Source organism: Xyrauchen texanus, chromosome 34 (assembly GCF_025860055.1).
Source record: "Xyrauchen texanus isolate HMW12.3.18 chromosome 34, RBS_HiC_50CHRs, whole genome shotgun sequence".
Classification (NCBI taxonomy): Eukaryota; Metazoa; Chordata; class Actinopteri; order Cypriniformes; family Catostomidae; genus Xyrauchen; species Xyrauchen texanus.
The window spans coordinates 18,875,022-18,895,056 of record NC_068309.1 but is presented as its reverse complement, the minus strand read 5'-3'; the positions used below and the strand labels follow the sequence as shown (position 1 = coordinate 18,895,056).

At 39.4% G+C, this 20,035-nt stretch overlaps 1 protein-coding gene across 2 annotated transcripts in view; it reads left to right on the top strand.

Moving 5' to 3' along the window:
- zbtb16a (zinc finger and BTB domain containing 16a) overlaps positions 1–20,035 on the top strand; it is a 165,414-nt gene that overhangs the window by 134,852 nt on the left and 10,527 nt on the right. For both annotated transcript variants that reach the window (XM_052104043.1, XM_052104042.1), the window contains exon 5: positions 16,374–16,544. In XM_052104043.1, the coding sequence (XP_051960003.1) occupies positions 16,374–16,544 (171 nt within the window). The remainder of the gene's footprint in view (positions 1–16,373; positions 16,545–20,035) is intronic.

Genomic DNA, 20,035 nt, shown 5'->3' with positions numbered 1-20,035 from the left:
ATATATACACACTCACAGCAGGAGTGTATATGATTTAAAAGACAGAGACATAGCTATAAGTTTAAGGGATAGTTCACTCAATAATGAAAATTATCTAAATGTTGTTCCAAACCCATATGACTTGGAACACAAAAGTAAATATTACTTTATAATATTACAATATTATCAACACAAAAGAAAGGCAGGATTGGAACAACATGAGGGAGAGTAAATGACAACAAACAGTGTTGGTGTTCAAGGGTAAGGATGCTGTTTTTCTTGTATGTGATCAGAATCATAAGATATCACTTTAAAATCTTCTTTGACAGCCCTTTCCTACTTTTGTTCCATGACAAATGCTTTGATGATAATGAGACAGCGTGATTGGCGGTCAGCCAGTTTCTCATTGGGATTGACCCATGGTTGGCCAACCTATCCGTCAGAGCCATTTCTTCACATCTGTGAAAGATGTTGTTTGTGTGTGTTTTGGAAATTTGTTTGGGCATGCAAAGCCCTCTTTTCTTTTTAAAAGCTCATTACCAGAGAGATAGTGAATTAACAGGTGTTAACACACAGGATAAATGACAGGATGAGGAAAGTGTCTCCTTCAGTATCAAATGTAAAATTAATTAGATTCTAAATATAAATTAAACATGACACAAAATCTTCATAGGGCGACGCAGTCTTTTGGTCTTTTTAGATATATCAACTGATAGTATATACTTTTCTTCTTTGTCATTTCAAGTGGTAAGCCCCTGACTCTTTTGTCACAAACCCTTTTTAAGCATCTCTAATGTGCTCTCTAATGCACTCACAATGAAAACGTCTTTTAGTTTATAATCTTTTTTTTTTTTCGATTTCACCAAGGATTTTTACCTGTGAGTGTATAGAATGTGGCTGCCGCACTATGTAGCTGCAGAGTCAAATCAATTGGCTTTCTAATGGAATTAAAAAGGGGGTTGAAGTGATTGAGGCAGACCTCTATATTAGTTGCTTCAAATGCATTTCCACAGGCCCCTCGTCTTCCCAGAGCTCTGATGCCTCTTGATTGACACTCAGCTGATCTATAAATAAAGTATTTTCTTCCCTCACAAAGACTTTGCGGTTTACTGTTTGTCCTCAAGGTCAGGGTCAGATGGTTCTGAAAAGACATGTTTCAGGGATCATTAGGAAAATAACCCTGGTCCTAATTGAGACAGTCAGCTTCTGTCAGCTATTTGTGGAGCCCAACTTGGAATCCACATCTTTTTTGTTTCCCTCTGCTGGTTTCCCTTGCTGTCTCTTTATTATTCCCCATTTCTCATTTGTCATTTTCAGGGACTTACTAAAAACAATAACTGTTGTTGTTTTTTTCAGGAATAAAGGATAAGCACCTGCTCCTATTAAACTGTATGTAAATGTTTGTGTTAAAAGATAAAATGTTGTACGGTTGTTCTGCTATATAAATGGATGATTACAAAGTGTTTATACAAGTTCCTCAGATAACTGAAATGCTTGCGTTCTCAACGAGTGCCACATGACCTTGTCGCACACAAGTGATTGTTTTCCACTACAGTCTTAGGATGTTCAGTCAAAACATCGTTATACTTTTCATTCGGGTTGTTTTTTTATTGTGCTTGAGAGTTGGAGAAGACAACTGTTGCACTCTATAATGCCACTGGCTCCCAATTTATAGAGCATGTTGATTGCATTCCATTTTGTCATTTGAGCTTCCTCATGACAGAGCGCCTTCTCGCTTAGGATTCATTCGGAATGATGAATTTAAAACATGCAACCCTGTAAAGGAGCCCAACAAAGCAAAATTGTAGCCGCCATTGGGAAGGTGATTATGCCGGGCAACAGATTCGTTCCTCAGCCCTAATTTCCTCTGCGAGCCACACAATAACCTACATTAAGCTGGAAAGAGGCATGCCATTTCTATTATTCTTAATACCTTTATCTATATATGTTATTTGGCCATGCTTCTCCAAATGCATTTTAGATTTGATTGACAATGCCACCTCTTCATTTTTCCCCCCTCTTTATTCAGAAACCCATCAACCCGGGCTTTAGAGTTCCATTCTCATTCCTGTTGTCTCTGAAAACAAAACAAAAACTCAAGTTCTTGCCAGTTGGTTTGGAGATAGTGGCAGCGGTAGGGTGGGGAATGGTGTGGGGGGGTTAAGAGTGAAGGCTGGTGGGGGTGCAGCTCAAAAGCTTTTGTCCAGTGGGAAAGACTGTGTCAGTGGCCTGTGAGAAAAGGAAGCTCTGGTCATTTGGCCACAGTAAAAGCCCAAAATGTAAAGCTTAGAGACGTAAGGGGTCTAGGTAAAAGCCTATGACTAATGTGACTGGTCATTCACAGCTCTCGCCACATTGTTTGTCCACTGTCCAGATGGCCATTGGGAATAAATCACGTTGAGAGAGGGAATTCAGTGAATTGCTAGGGTTGACTTCCAGACAGATTATTGTTTAGGAAAGAAAGTCACTTGCTTTTTATATGCCCCTGTCTTTTATTTTAAAACTGTATCTGTCAGTGAAGATCAATTTGTTGACTAAACCAGTTGTGGAACTTTCTTCATCTTCTAAATCAGTTACAGTGTGTACTGTCATATTCTACCAGTCAAAAGTTTGTACACACCTATTCTTTGTTATTACAAGTATTTTACACATTTTAGAGTAATTACACGAAGTATGGGAATTAAGTAGTTATGAAAAATGTTACACAAATCTAAATTATCTGACATTTTAGCTTCTTCAAAGTAGCCACCATTTGTTAAACCAAATTCTTGAGGTATCCCCTGACATGCATTTTGAACAGAATTGAAGGAGTATCCATGTTTGTTGGACCCTTGTTGGCTGCTTTTACTGTCTGGTCCAATACATCCATTAAAAAAATTACTGTGTATGCACAGTCTAGATGTGTTTAGATGTGTTTAAAAACTAATTTCAAGCATTAAAGCATATGCCTTTTATATCAATTGTCAAACTTTTGTAAATGCAACATGTGAACAATGAACGGTGCACACACATTTTCAGATCATTCTTTATTGTTGTCGTCTCTTTGATTACTGGAGGGTGTGAGATGTCAGCAGGCAGGAAGATTTGCAGACAGGATGTAGGGGGCTGTTATTGCTGAGCTGCAGGACAGTACGACACCCTGGTATATCGCAGGGTCAAATAGTGTTGGAGTCAGTTTATCCTCACATTCACAGTCAGACATGCCGGCAGCTGCCCGCAGCTCAGGGAGTGGTGGTGGTGGGAGTGGTGGTTGTGTAGTGGTCTAAGCACATATCTGGTAATCAGAAGGACGCTGGTTCGAGCCCCACAGCCACCACCATTGTGTCTTTAAGCAAGGCACTTAACTCCAGGTTGCTCCGGGGGGATTGTCCCTGTAATTATTGCACTGTAAGTCGCTTTGGATAAAAGCGTCCGCCAAATGCATAAATGTAAATGTAAATCCTTCACCTGCGGCTTACTGCAGCCGCCTGCCAGCTCCCCGGAACCATGGTCCGCCTGTGTCACTCAAAAATGTGTTCAGTTTCCAACCAATCAGGTTTGAGGAGGAGAAAAAAGGACCGATTATGGAGCTGATTTTATATAAAAATGTAGGGCATCACATTGGAAAGACTAAAATGCTAATTTTGCAGAAGCAATGATTTTTAGAAGAATGGATCAGCTCTGTTGGTCCCCTCAATGCAAGTGAATGGAGACCAGACCTTTTCAAGCTCCAAAAATCACCAAGGCAGCATAAAGGTTATTCATATGACTCTAGTGGTTAAATACAGTACTTCTTCAGAAGCGACATGATTGGTGTGGATGAGAAACAGATACAATTTTCAATCCTTTTTTACTATAAATCTCCACTTTCACTTTCAGAATGTGAAAGTCAAGATTTAGGGGGGGGACCTTAAATCAATATTTGTTTCTCACTCACACCTATTAAATCGCTTCTGAAGATATGGATTTAACCACTGGAGATTACTTTTGTGTTGCCTTTGTGATTTTTGGAGCTTAAAAAGTTCTTGTCACATACTATTGTGTGGGCCTACAGAGCTGAAACATTTTTCAAAAAAATGTTTTGTGCTCAGTAGAAGAAAGAAATTCATACACATCTGGGATGGCATGAAAGTGAGTAATTGATAGGAGAATTTTCATTTTTGGGTGAACTATCCCTTTAACCAAGATGAATAATTGCTGTCAAATTATTTTTGATTGTTAGTTCATGTTAACTAATACAACCTTATTGTAATGTCCTGCCAAATGAACAGTAACCAAGATTAATAAATGCTGTAAAAGTATTGTTCATTGTTAGGTTGTTAACTGTTGCGTTAACTCATTTTAACATATAGAATCTTAATGTTACCATTTTTGCACTTTATCATTTTAGCAATTACTGAATATTCTGTATTCTATTCATACATACAGATTGAAACAAGCTTGTATATCTGATATGTCAAACAGATTAGTAATTTGTCTTAGCTGTTCACATTGATTAAATAAATCACTTTAAATCGTCTTAAAAGATTAGCAGGCATTCCATTATGAGCAGAAATAGATAGGGATCAAAGGGAATCAAAACCGGTAAACAAACATTTTACCATTTTTGGAAGGAGGGAACAAACAGGACCATTGAATTACCTTCCCCTGTGCAGATCTTCTTTATGGTGGCAGTTTGTCATTTGGAAGAACAGTATAATTTATTTTCATCCTCCTGATGTGTTTCCCAGTAATGGGTTTGCATAGAGACCATTTCTGCATACGCCCAGAGGGAAAAAGCACATACACACACCAAATAGCACCACACAGCCTCATTTTCAAATGTGGAACTTGTAAACATCAACCCTGATTCAGTACATTGACTAGATTCTTCATTTGCATACATCTAATATCCAGACTACAAATTAGTTGCCAGGCAGTAATGGCACTGAGAATATCATTAAAATTCTGTGTTGTTTTGTGGTAGAAATATTTATCTAGTATCTTGTGCATTGTATGCATTATGCATGCAGATATTTCAATACATTTGTATTTCTGTAAATATTATTTGACTGTTGTCATATTGTTTTACAGTTTTGAGGTTAGTAGGACAGGGAGACCCCTCCTGGCCACAATGTAAAATCACAATCCAGTACAATGCTCACATGTGGCAAATGAGGGACACTGAACTGACACCCTTGGCAACCATTCGCCCAGTTGCCACGGCCAAGCAGGCAAGCAATTCGGAAGCCAGCTGTACTGCAGGAGCTGTTCCTTCTCATTTGCAGTTCATTTATCTCACATCTCCGGAACCCTCGCCAGCACACATACACACAAGCTCCCACTGGTAACCTCATCTCCATTGTGTCCAATCAACTGTGGAATGTAAATGGCATCTCTCTCACAGTTTTATTCATTCAAAATAACTCATAGCACAGACAGGGCTGTCCTTCGTACAAAACCACAGATGTACATACACCAGCTCATATACACACAGACCGCATGCAGTTCAACAGAAATTACTCCTGAACCGGTTGTCCAAAAAATTGTCAAATGTAGAGTGCAATGAGTAAATTGCATGCATTACTAAATCACTTCGATGTGACAGTAATGTATCGATTGCTATATTTAAATGAATGCAGCAGGGAGTTACTATGTTTGATGAACATATGTGCAAGAAAATAAATTGTGTCAGATTGTGGACTAAATCAGAGGTAAAACGATCTAATCGTAAAGTATTTAGGAAATAAAAGCAAGTGCCACCAAGCCAAAAGCTGTTTAGTCTTTTTGGAAATGTGTTTCATCGTGAATGGTATGGTGTTTGGATTTTTTCATCATATGTGATGTGACGTGTATGTAATATCAAACACAATGCACAGTAAAGCTATATTGAATAGTGAATGTGCAAATGAATGAATGGTTTCGGACACATCATATGCATAACAATTACGAGATGTCATGATGGACATCTGGATGCAGACAAAATTTCCAGTTTCCTGTCACCTTTTGACAGCTACTCAATGTGTCTTGTCGTAGATACGTCAGATATTGACTATACTGTCTAAACAAACATTTTGAAATCTGATTTTATCACTTGCAAAACAACAGTGCACACAGTCAGTCCAAAATATCAGATTTGAAAAGCAAATGCTGTATAAACAAAGCCTAACATGGCAGAAAACGTCACATGAAAGAAACAAATCCAGATCTGTGCACACATGTCCTCAGCTTCACAGAGCAGATGAGCTTTAGTTATTATGGGACTCATCAGCACTGTAAACTTGAGAGAGCTCCAGACATCATCCAGACACTCTCGCCTCCTTGGTATGAATCGTCCGTATCTCATTCCCTGCACTAATTCCAATTTAATTGCCAGTGGCCTGAAGCCTCCTCAGTAGGAGTAACAAATGGTTTGATTTTGTAGACTTCATCAGACTGCATTTTAAATGCGACACTCACCCCGCACGAATGCCAATGAAGCAGAGGAGAGGCTGCCTGTTTACTAATTATCTTTGTTCTTACTGGGAGCCGCACTGCAAGGGATGTCTGATTAAATCGGATTTGTGGGATGGGGGGAAAGCAAGCACGGTCCTCTGCTTTGTAAACGATCCTCATCCAAGGCAAGGGCCAGCCGCGCACTGTAAATTCTCCACTCTTAAAGGGACACCGCATCTTTTGTATACCTAACGCAGGGGTGGGTCCACTCATAAATTCCAGTGTTACTGTGATCTTTTATCACTTCATCCATCAAGATATTGAGGATGACTCAAATAGTGGCTTTCTGTAATGGGGTAAAGGATGGGCAAGGAGGAGGCGGGAACCAGCTAAACAGTCAATGTAACTTTTAATGTCATAAGTGAACTTAAATTAACTTAAACACTTAGACACACACTGCTGCTGCATGTGGCTCTCTCTCTCCCGAACTGGCACCTCCGGCTAATCTTTATCCCCCTCCCGGCTGATTTGCCCAATTCAGGGCCAGGTGTGTGTCTTCACGGTCCGGCCTGGCCCCACCCTCCTCCTCGTCTCACACCTCCATCGCCTGACTTGGGCCAGGTAAACCCCCGGCATGACGTACTCCCCTCCCTTCCTGGAGGTGGCCTTTCTGGAGACCTGGAAGAGATGAGGGGAGGTAAAGGGAAAGAGAGAGGCTGAGCGACAGAGAGAGGGAAAGAGGAGAGAGAGAGAACTAACTAGGACATGCTGTTGTCTGGTCCTCAGCCACTCCTCCGACCTCTGGCAGACGGCAGCGAGATGGAACAGCCATGGCCCCGCCCTCCTCCTCATCAAAATCGGACTAATGTGATTGTAGTTCGGCTTCGTCCAGCCTGTAAACACAATGTAAATGTTCAGTCCTACTGAAATAAAGGTCAGGCTAAAAAGACCTAGATAATGCAATTGAGATAGGCTTCATCCAGCATGTGTACATGTTACTCAGAACACAATTTGCCTCTGTGTTGTGCTCATGCATGCTTCAAAAGACAGAGGTGGTGCGTGATTTGACGTTTTTAAATATTTCATTATGCATTTTGTCATGTATATTAGGGCTGGGTGATATGTAAGATATATGTACATGATATTTTTATTTAAAAAATATTGCAGTATTGCAACATAATCAAAAGTAAACCAAAGATTTTTCTAAATTCAAATTCAAGAAATTGTAAATTACCACCTTTCCATATGCTGTCACGCAAGTATCTGTCTACAACAGGTGGAACTTTACTAATACACCTTAAGATCTAAAAACAATGATAAATGTAAAACATAATAATGATGATAATAATTTTAATATAAATACATTTTAGGTTCAAGGTGAACTTGTTTAGGCTGGATAAACTTGTATAGGCTATAAAGTGAACCTGCAGAGTTGTATTCACAATGCATGTTAAGCGTGAACTGCTCTGTGGAAATAAAGCATACTAAACTTCGAGCACCTCTTAAGATGGTCTAAAGTCAATTGCAGCATTCTCATAAATGATACTATTCCTGCAAACAGTTTTCAGATGACTGAAACACTTAAGAGTGAGAAACATGGCAGATCTCAAATCAGCATATTGCCAATGCTTTCCACCAGCTCTGCGGAACCATGCAGTAGTCATAAACCACAATTGGTTTTACCGAATCCTCTTTGCAGTCACGTCGGGCGAGTGTTGAAAGCTTACTTAATTATGAAGAATCTGCCTCCAACACCTGTCAAAGTCAATAGGGCCAATTTCTTCCATGTGCATTTGTGAGTGATGAAGACATTTTCTCTGTCTAAATGGACACTGGAGAAACAATATGGTTCCATGACATTATCTAGAGGTAATTAATATTGCTTCTACAATGACATGTGGTGTCATTAATCTATCTAAGAATATTGCATCTCGCTGTGGCTGCCCGACACGAAAGTGAATTATCAGTAACTATTATTGGTGCAAAGTCTGGAAAGGTACAAGCCCCTGAATGAAAAGTAATCTTTTAAGGGGTTTAACAGAGGTTTCACTGTCCCCATTCTTTCTCTCTCCTTCCCTTCAAAGCATCAAGTTAAGGCTTTTAAGTGTAGTCTGCCATTCTAATTCTCATTCGAAAAAGCCACCACTTGAGATGAAAACCCGTTAAATCAAATAGCGTATTTTGCACATCCCCATGTTGGGTGTCATGTATTTGTGAGGCAGACCTTCGGAGATCAATGATACTTTGATAGTAACACACAATGTTATTTTGTTTCAGCCTCGCTCTCCCTCTCTCGCCGTCTCACCATCTCTCCTCCTGTTAAATCAATAAACAATTCATTGAAGCTCTTTTCTTTGCTTTTCTTGTCAGAGGCACAGAGGCGTTTTGAATGCATTAAGTCAGCGCTCTGTGCTGTCACACGCTCTGTATTCCAGACCAAAGCTGTCAGTCGCTGACCCCCCAACCCAGAGAGAGGCTGTAGACATATCGCATCACAAACACACACACAGCCGCTGGAACAGCTTTTACCTGTTGACTTCCCAGCTGCCTGTAGCACTCTGTCATAAAAACACTCATGGAACATCTCTTTAGTTATCCGTCTTTCTCTCTACTTTGCTCTCTCTTTCTCTCTCTCTCTCTCTCTCTCTCTCTCTCTCTCCCTTTCGAAGAACCAAGAACTGCCTCTGAAACCATGTTTGAGGGGGGAAAACAAACTCTGTCAGTGTTCAAATTGCACACAAATCTGATTTGGCATGTAAATCTCATCTTTAGGACTGACTGTCCCCATTGTCATTTTGAACATTGCAAAAATCATGTTCTTTATCAGTATTTTTGTCTTGTTTTGCTGTGAAAATATCAAAGTATCCTGAACACTTTACAGTGACGTTACATTTGTTAACATTAGTTAATACATTAGGTATTAGGTCAAGATTAACAATTAACAATATATTTTTTCATCTTTCATTTAAAAAACATTGTTCATTGTTAGTTCATGTTAGTTGATAGTGCAACTATAATTAGTTATGTTAGATATGTTGAAATTAACATTAACAAAGATTAATAAATGCTGTATAATTTTTGTTCATTGTAGTTAACTAATGTTTACAAATTGAACCTTATTGTAAAGTATTACAAAGATACTGTACATGTATGTAAGAAGCAAAATTGTGCAAGATAATGACTTGTTTTAAGAGAATATATCTCTTAAAATAATTTAGCTTGCATGATTGAAAGTAAGTAAGTATCAGGTGAATTTACATCAGTTGCTAAAGTTATGATATAAATGGCTGCACGGTGACAAAAAGACATAAACTGAGAGTTGCTGTCAGTCTGGATAGAGACTGAAATTTTACCTCTGCTCATGTCTATCATGTCATCTTTCCCCAGTACTCAATGATAATCATGTACTTTGTCAAAAACCAATGACTAGGTCCCTCATTCACTTTTGACTACATAGTAAATTAAATGTAGTTCGCTTTGAGGAAAGCGCGCGTGTGTTTAGACAGCTCCAGATAATATTGTGTGCTGTACTTTTGTTATTTGTATTATTAATATTTGTACTGTATTACATTACATAAGCATTTCAAATGATGAAAAACTACTTGATGTCTGCATTGACACCCTGTCGACACTGTGCTTGAGCTTTGCTTCTTATCAAAAGCAATAGAACCCATTATAATCAATGATGCTGTTTACACAGGAAGTGTCCGTTGCATCACGCCGACAGTAAATGGGTGACCCATTCCATTTTGTGCTACATGCACTGCTGCTAGTACTGCCAACAAGATAAATAAACGATTTGGAACATTTGTGTCAACGTGTCCAGTGTTGACGGGCTGTAAAAAATCATATTTTAATCTTTTTATTTATATATTTATTTAATTTTTTGCTGTTCAGACAAACCGAAACTAATTTGGATATGCCAAAAAGAAAATGTTGCTGTCTGAACAAAGCCTCTCTGCTCTCTCTGATCGGAGTGCAAATGTTAAACCCCTTGTTGCTTGGTTTTCACTGAGCATTATGTTACCGTGGAAATGAATGGGTTGGGAATGGGCTTTTCTCTGCAATGCAGGATGGAGCATAGACCAGCACTTCGGTAACACACCCTATGATGCTCATTTATATATCCCAATTATAATTAAGATGCAGTCCCCATGAAAATCATTACCCAGCTCTAAGGGGATTTTGTGACTAATGTTCTCAGTATGGCGTGCTATACACAGATATGCTTGCTTGCGAGCGCAGTGGGAAATGGTAAATTTCTATTGATGGCCCGGTTTCACACTGAGCCAAAGTTCTGTGTTTTGCACATTATACTAATTGTGAGACTAAATATTTGGGCTTTCTTTGAGAGTGTACCCCCTCATATGTATAAAGGGTGTGTAGTTTAGGCACCAGTCTTTACCATATTGTCTTGCTCTTCTGAGCCCCTGCAAGCACCCATTGTCCCGAGACACAGCAGGGCTGCCAAGGCCCCCTCTGGCCCAAAACTCCCGGCATCCCTACCCCCACCTGCCCTACACAGCTGCCCTTCTGACCCCTCACCCCCTCCTGGTGTCAGACCCGGACTTCTCTCATAAGCCTCAAGCATGCCATACAGTCTTAGTGTATATATACTCCATGGCACTGGCTTTCCCAGCTCTTACTTATGACGCAAGCCTATATGCTTTGCAAACACGTCTAATCTGTCTGTCTGCATGTCTCCTTCCATTGTAGCTTTAAAACAGTAACTTATTTTAAAATATTATGACTTAAAAGGACCTTATCATAGATACTTATTACACAATTCTCTGGAATCCTTTAATTTGATTGGTTAACTAAGGCCTTCTATGGTCCGATATTTTAGTATAATGACTGCCCAACTGTATCCAAATTGTACATTTGTCCAAGGTTTCCTACATACCTGCGCTAGTTTCATGTCTTTCATATCCCTTCATGGTCTCTTTCTTCAACTCAAATCAATATTTCATATCCATTTGTTTTTTTACTCTAATGTAATACTGTAAGTGGGATAATGAACAGTCGATAATAAGAACAGTTGACTGTACTTTTCCTGCTGGTAAAAATACAAGCTTAAAACCGTCTAAACTGGTTAGTTTGTCTCCCAGCCTAGTGTGTTTTGATGGTTTTATAGAGGTTTTGGATGGACTCTTTTGAGCTGGTTAGCTTAACACCATCTTGGCCAGGCTGGGAGATTAGCTAGTCCATCTTAAACCAGCTAGACCAGCAAATCACTTTAGGCTGGTTTAAGCTGTTTTCTTTTCATATATATTTTCTGCTATTTCTATACATGTTTGTTTGTATGTATGTACAAGCCTGGGCAGAAATATAATACCTGTCCGAATACACACATCACACCTCACCCATCAGACAACCTTGGGAAGTATACATGTCGCATTAGACACAATAGTTCACATGCATACTGTGCACTTACTGAGGTAACAAGGAGCCACATTCCAAGCGCAACTTCAGGACTGAGATGATATCATGGCAAGATCTTCACTGAGCAACAGGTGACATCACACCTCAGCGCAGTGCCAACACAGAGCTGTGGGAGTTTGTATCCCATCAACACCAATGAATTGAAAAGAAAGCTAATTGTCTTTATTCCCACCAGCTTAGAACGACATGCACACTGTGTGGGGTTTCGCTGTGCAGACACTAGCCCTGTGGGAAATGCAGTTATGTCTTCTAACACTCACATTAAGTTTTAATCACAGCCAGTTCAATTTGTTTGAGTATAAACTCCAACATTGCTTTGATGCCATACTTTATCATAAAGGGATAGTTCACCCAAAAATGACTTTCTCACCCTCATGTTGTTCCAAATCAATATGAAATTGTTTCTTACTTGGACCAATGGCAGAGGGAGTAATAATTTGTGCAATTTCACACTTCTCCTTTAAGTGATTTTTGTGTCAAACTACGCTAGACGTGGTATTCTTGTTGTCCCACAAGCAGTCTTCTGACCAGGCATGGTACAGACACAATCCCTAACAATCCTCAAGGAGGATGGATCTAATAGTAGTGAATACAAGCAGTACACCCTAACACCTAAATGGCATAGTGCACCCACTTTTAAGTAACGGCCAATGCCTTTTTAGGGCTATTAACTTAACACTTTGATAGACCCAAAAGGCCCTTATAAATAGACACGGGAGTGGAGGTAAATTATGCCAAAACTCAGCAGCTGCAGCAAAAGCAGTCCTCTATCCAGGTGTCAATTTGTCCAACTCAATTTTGCACTGTAATAGAGGCGACTGGGTCAGCCTCTCTCTCTCTCTCTCTCTCTCTCTCTCTCTCTCTCGCGCTCTCGTTATTTTTCTCTGCCTTGCCCTTCAGTTTCTCACAGTAGACTTTCTTCCTAGCCAGACCATTTACTTCTGATGCTCTTTACTTCACACTGAGGAACACTTAATTCTGGCTAACACCGATCACATGGACACTGTGCTTTCCTTTATGGCTGCCACTTTATCAGCTGTCCCCCCTGCCCTTCTCCTGTTCTATTCCCAAAATAGTGTTTTTTCTTCAAAGAAATTGTATTTACCACCTGAGAAATTTGGTGCATTAAAAGGTGAACTGTAAATCCTGTTAAGAATAAAATATTTGAATATTGATTGGCTGGATAGTATACTCAAAAAAAAGGATTTTGCAGGTTGTTAACCTGCAACACAATTCTAGAACATTTTGTCTTAACTTAAATTCATTACGTCAAATTCAATTAAATTTAAGTTGACTTAATCCATTTGAGTAAGGTCTACTACATCAATATTTTTGTAGCATTGATGAAACTGGAAAGGGGATTTCAATTTCCCAGCATGCTTTGCAGGGGACTGGATGGGGTGAACAAATGTTGAAATGTCTTATTTTATGAATTTTTGTTCATATTTATCGTTCTGTTTTATCCTTTTTTAAAAGTAGTGTAAAAGGAGTGTGGGGGCTTAATATTGTGGTGAAGACTGGTGCTCTGGTTGAGGATGGACTCACTTTTAAGGGATTGATTTGAATGCTCCTGAGCTCTTAAGCAGTTGCTATCAAACTGACAGTGCAACAGTTTCATTGTCCTTACACTTGCCCACTGGCATATACTAATGAGTAAAAAAACAAATTAATTTGAGCCAACATAAGATAATGAATTAAATAAACCTTAGCAAATTCATTATTTTATACCAACATACAAACTTTAAGTTTGATTAACCTAATAAAGTTGAGTTAAATCAGAGTAACCTGATTTGACCTAATCCAACTAAATTATGTTGGTTTAATGAAACTGAATTAATTAGAAGTAACATAATTAAATTGCTTGTAAAAAAAATTGTTTTAATTAAATTAAGGTCATTAATTATTTTTTTGAGTGTACAGTGTAAATAGACAACAGCCTAAATTCCACAACACAGATTTCTTTATGTTTTACACTACCATTAATGGAAACAGAATTCATAATCATTTGGGATTCATCTGATGGTGAAAAAACATGATTAAATGTTAAATGATTAAACCACACTACATCAGCATAGGGAAAATATGCGAAACATCACAGTCACAGCTGTCACTGAGCATTTGCATATGGCTGGTGTCGCACAGTAAATAATAACTAAGAAAGGAACGGATGCACGTTGTTGGAGAAACAGGACTTTTTCAGAGTGCTGATGAAAACAGAAACTAAACACCACAATCAGCTGATGCACATGACGCGACTTACCTACGACAAGCCCCGAGGGGGAAAAAAACACAGCATGCACACATACAGACACGTGCACTGGGCAAAGTTACTTGGAATCAAATAATCAATCACATCTTTTAAATTCGCTGCCCAGTATTAGCATAATCACAGAAGTGAACTCTGTTTTATTTACATATAGCATTGGAATTGAAGATCGGATTTATATCAGTTTGACGGTGACACGATGTGGCCAGTTGTAAATGGAATGTGCTTATTCAATCGGATTGCAATCCAATCAGTCAAAATGCATGAAGTGAACAATTGTAAATACCCCCTATATCCCTGTTTTTTTTCCAGCAATTCTCCTCTGGTGTTTTAAACTGAAATGGAGCCTATGTATCAAAATATTAAAATATGTATTCTCAAACCAATAAATCTCTTTGTTAGTTAAACTTAATCAGGTTAATGAATGTACTTTATGTTGCCACCTAATTATATGCAAGATATATTTAGGCAAAGTGTGGGGAAAAAAGTAGTCCGCCTGGAGTGCTTTGAATACATAATTGCACGCACACATACAAAAACTAGCTACATTTCCAGTTAATGTACCATTAAAACCAGTATGCCCCCACCACAGTACAAGGTCACTGGTTGGGCATTCCTAAGGGGACAATATGAGAAGAAAAGTGGGTGAATTATCTTCATTAACTATTTCAGTCACCAATAATATGGGATTTTAAGAGCAATCCCGGAGCGGCACTGGTGATGCGGCTTAGTCTTTTCCTCTGCCCTATCCAGACCCTTGATCTCCCTGGGTCAGAGTCCACCTAACCTCTAAACCTAACCCTAAACCTAACATTCCACACAGCATTTCCTCCCATGGCCCTCCCCTACTTTCTCCTGTCTTTCATCTCCCTTCATCCATTCCCTAGAGAAATCTTTGCACTTATATACATTTTGACAGAACCTTTTTTCCTTTTAATTCCTTAGTTACCTTCTGGATGTGCAAAATATATAAATAACACCAAACACCAGACAAGAAGTGTCATATCCATTTAAGCCAAGTGGATTTTGAATTTTCCACACACACCAAAACAAATTGTGGGTAAAAAAAACAAAACCCTGCTGTGGAATAAATCACCCATGCACATATGTACATTTTGGCACACCTTACTTAATGGTAAAAAAAAAAACATTTTAGTAACTGTTTTTAGTAGTGCAAAAAATGGAGTATGATACCCTTGAAACAAAATTTTACTTTATATTACATTATAATTATATTGTCATTGTCCCAAAGTTCTTTGGTAGATCCTGCCACAATCAGTCCCAATCGATAGCCCCCCTTTCATCGATAAACCAAGGGAAGTTAGGACCATTACAGGAGGAGACAGCTGTTGGAAAGAAAGAGGGGAGGGAGGGGGGCATTTGGGCAGAGAGAAAGCCAGAGGCTTGTCAGTATTTAGTTGCAGAGAAGCAGCCACAATTCAGCCGCACTGTCTCAGATTTAAGAACAGCGCTCCTTGTTTCTCTCTCTCACCTCTAACTCCTCTCATTCTCTCAATCGCTCCCTTCTCTTTTTTTCCAGCAAATGCTGATTGATCGAGCTTTAGGAACATGAGACTGGGGCTCCTCATAGATTTTTAAATTAGTGACATCTTTGCCTCAAAGATGTGTTATCGTCTCATGAAACAGAAGCAGAGCTTAAAACACTCCCACTTTCCCAAGAGTTTTCTGCAGACTGATAATTGAAATTAGTGTGAAGTGTGAGTGTTTCTATAAGAGTAGAAGAAAAAGAGTGAGATATGGAGAGAGAGAAATTGCTCACTTTGCACCTTTTAACTGTTTAAACATCCAGTTGTGTACATTGTTTGTTGCTGAGATATCCATGATTTGCTAATATTACTTCCAGGTGGTCATTGGCCTTACCTGCCTGCTGGCCTATTGTTGCACCATATTATATGTGCATCTCTAATCCTTTGATTCTGAATCAGATTCTTTGAATCAGAATATTTTTTTACTCTTGAGATTGTAATTTCTGTGACACTAGCATCACCAAACGAAACTGCAAAAACGATGATTGTTTTCAGACATGTTTCCTTAAAACTCCCCCTACCAAACAGATCCCCATCCCAGGTTGCTATTTCATGCTGGTTGTGATGCTCAAACAGAGCAATGTTTTGAAAACACCACAGTGTAACACTGAGTAAATCAATTTAAAAGCGGCTTACTTACAGTTGTCTTTGCAAATTAGGCTGGGATGGGAGAAAGTATTTGAACTGAAGCTTTAACATGAATACTGTAAATGGTTTTGTACCAAATTTTCTCTATTTGTTTTTAGGATCAGATATGGCCATCTTCTGTTTGCTCTGCGGGAAGCGATTCCAGACACAGACGGCTCTGCAGCAGCATATGGAGGTTCACGCAGGCGTGCGCAGCTACATCTGCAGCGAGTGCAACCGCACGTTTCCCAGCCACACCGCACTCAAACGGCATCTCCGCTCACATACAGGTCTCAGATCAGCTCTTTAACTCATATATATATATATATATATATATATAGCTGGAATAGTTAACTGTTACTCTGTTTCTTTAGTTTCCATACTACTTAAAGTCCCCATGAAATCACTTAATGAGTTGACAGGAAATATCCATTGTAAACAGGAAATTTGGGCAGTGCATATCGTCCTTTTTTTTTTTTTTTTTTAATGGCCAATAGGCTTTAGTTACATCACAGCCATTAACCATGATTTGCTACTTGCTAGTCACTTGCAGGGGCTATTAAGGGGAGGGACATTCTCATTCTAGAGTGCTTTTGATTGGACAAAAATCTGTGTAGTCCAAGATAAGTCATCAATGTTTTTTGTTTTTCCAAAAGAGAAAGATCATAATGTAAACGCATATATCTCCTAAAGGTTAATTTGATCAACTTTTAAGAGTACACTAGCATGGACTAAAAAACACAAAACTCAAAGTTTGATTTCATGGGGTGTTCAGTGTCATGCATTTGAGCATTAAACTGACTCCAAAATGCCTTAGGATCATAACCAGATTTCTTAAACGCTCCCAAAATAAATGCTAATTTTGTGCTTTGATGTTTTTTTTATTTTATACATTCAGTGATCCCTGTAGTGTTTAAATCAGGATCCCAGTACTGTCGATCCATTTTCTTTTTTCACCTATCATCCAATCAAACATCAGCAACTTCTGGACAGAGGTAGATGGAATAAAGATAGCAGGCTGAAGTGATGTGTCATTTAGCGAAAGGCCATAGCGCTGTGATGGCTTGTGACAGCACTGATATCGCCTTCCTCAGTCAGGCTAGACCTGCTATTTTCCTGCTCCATCCCCCTGTGACCAGACACACGACTGAGCAGATGAGGCGACTCAAGGAACAGTCTCCATTACTGTCTCTGAATATGAGACACTGGAAATAAATCCCATTTTCTCCAGAAAGTCTTTTCCCCGCCTCGTCTCTGACCTTAAATAACAGCCTGATGTGTCAGAGCTACTTTACTTGGCGGTGGTCGGGATGAATATTTGAAGCGAAAGTGGGGAGATGAGCCTGTTTACATTCCGCCCAGCCCTTATTGGGTGCAAGACGGCGGAGAGCTTACTGTACTTACTCGTCCGCACCAGGCCGCACATCAGAGACGACATGCCGATGCTCCCGCCCGCATGCATAAATGTCAACGGCCTGCCTTGCTGCAGATATGTGGAGGGAGAGAGCAGCAGTGGCACAGCGTCGCACTATTAAATTACGTGTGATTAAATTACAATGAGCAGCAGCGAGCACCCGTTAATGTGATGTGGTGTTTTTGTCAAACAGCTGAAATGGGAAAACTGCTATTGGCACTTGCAACAACCACCAAAATAAGTATTGGATGTTTTTAAAAGGAGGACATAAAAAAAGAGGCTCTACTCACGTTTATTTCAGCTTTCATTTTTTTAAATCTCATTCATTCTGTTTGTTTTGTTTTTTAATGCTGGAAAGAGTCACTGATTTTATAAGCACATTGATGTTCCTCTGGAGAAACAATGGACAGCGAGAGCTCCATGTTTCCCTGTTTTCTCCATGCCAGATCACCATTAGTGGAACCCTCACCCAAAATTAAAGGGATAGTTACCCAAAAATGAAAATACTGTCTTCTCACCTTCATGTTGTTCCAAACCGGTTTTGACTTACTTTCTTCCATGGGACACAAAAGGAGAGTTTCAGTCACCATTCACTTTCATTGCGTCTCTTTTCCATCCAATGAAAGTTAATGGTGACTGAGGCTGTCATTTGGAACCACATGAGGATGAGAAAATGATGGCATAATTTTCTTTTTTGAGAGAATTAGCCCTTTAACTCCACATACCTGCCAATGGCAGGTGAATTGTTGTAATTATTTCTTACCAGTCATGAAATTGTATTTTTGCATTATTGTTATTAAAAATATATGTTTTGTCCCAATGACAATGGGATTTTTCTAGCTGTCCATATTAGTAATCCTTATGTCATTCGCAGCATCGTACACATGCACCTGTCACGGAAACATAACAAAACATCATATTCCTCATATTTTCATTTTGGTGGCTTATGCGATCAATAATCAGTAAAGTTCTGGAGTATATAAAAAGTCCTGCATCCTATATAACTTCCTATTGTAAAAATGTCTATGCCGGTAAAAGTTATACCTTGCAAATTGCCATAGATAGAAGGCTTGTGTCTTTGATTTGAATCTTGCCCTTTACTTACATAAGCAAGATTTAGATGATCATTCTTAGAATTTAAGATTGATCTAATCTTGTAGGTTCTAATAAAGCTACAGAGTAATTCCTTTAGTAGTTTAATTTACTCGCCAAAGGCTATTTTTACTCTCATTTGGCAATTGGTGTTAATTTTGGTCTCTGTGTGGTGGTAACCACTCGAAAAGGACTTAAATGAGTGATTAGGTGACCACACAGTCATTAGTGAGTAATTCAAACCCAAGCTTACATTTTATTTTATTACTCCTCAGCCTAGATTCTGATGCATAACCAATTCTAACAGAGCTTCAGAGAGTGATTAGACTCTCTGAAATATTTTAGAGAGGAATTTCTTTTCTTGAATGTACTTGCATGTGTATTTTTACTGTAACACACCGTGCTAGCTAATGCTGGCATCCATTAGGGCTGATAATCATGGCAGCCCCCTCACTCCCCCCACTCGATTCTACACGCTGCCGGCCGTGCCTCGTTAATATTCCGTTGTTGTTCTGCGCTTGTGTTTTATTCGGAGCCCATTTTCCATCTGCGGCGGGTGTTTTGTGTTTGCAGCTGTGTTTGATAGCGCAGGCCAGTCGAGACTCTGGCAGTGATGGATCCTTGATTTATGCTGCTTAGTGTATAATGAAGTCTGCCCCTGTCTTAACCTAAACATCAGCCCTGCCAGGCAGCAGGCAGTGCCCACAGACCCTGGCCAGGTACACTGCCATCACAGCAACCCCCTGGGGCACAGGGACGCAGGTGGCAGCCCCCGAGCTTCCCAAATGTGTCTTCCGCCCTCTTTGTGCCTCCTAGCCAACAGACGTGCAGACAGACACAGAAAGTAACAGAGGAACACGCGCTCGGTGACAGATTCTTGATCTATCACCTTGTATCTTTACTGCCTCAAAGCTTAATGTATTCCAAACAAAAGCTAAGCCACCAAACAGAATTTGATAAGCAGATTGCCTTCTGTTTATAGCAGCGACAAACTGCATTTACATAAAAGGTAGCCTAAAAAAAATACCCAGCTTGTATTACGAATTTACGAATTTGTGCCTTGTGGTATCAGAAGAGAGCTATAACAGATTATTTAGTCAAATAAAGATTAAAGATGCTTTTCTTGATGAGAAGCCTTAAGGCTATAGTGCACACGTCTTAGATTAAAGTGCTTGCTTAGACGCAAGTAAAGTCAGGTGAATTTGGCAGATTACTATTCTTGTTGCGTGCCAGAGAGCAGTCACTGAGTGTGATGGATTGTGATCTCTACTGCGG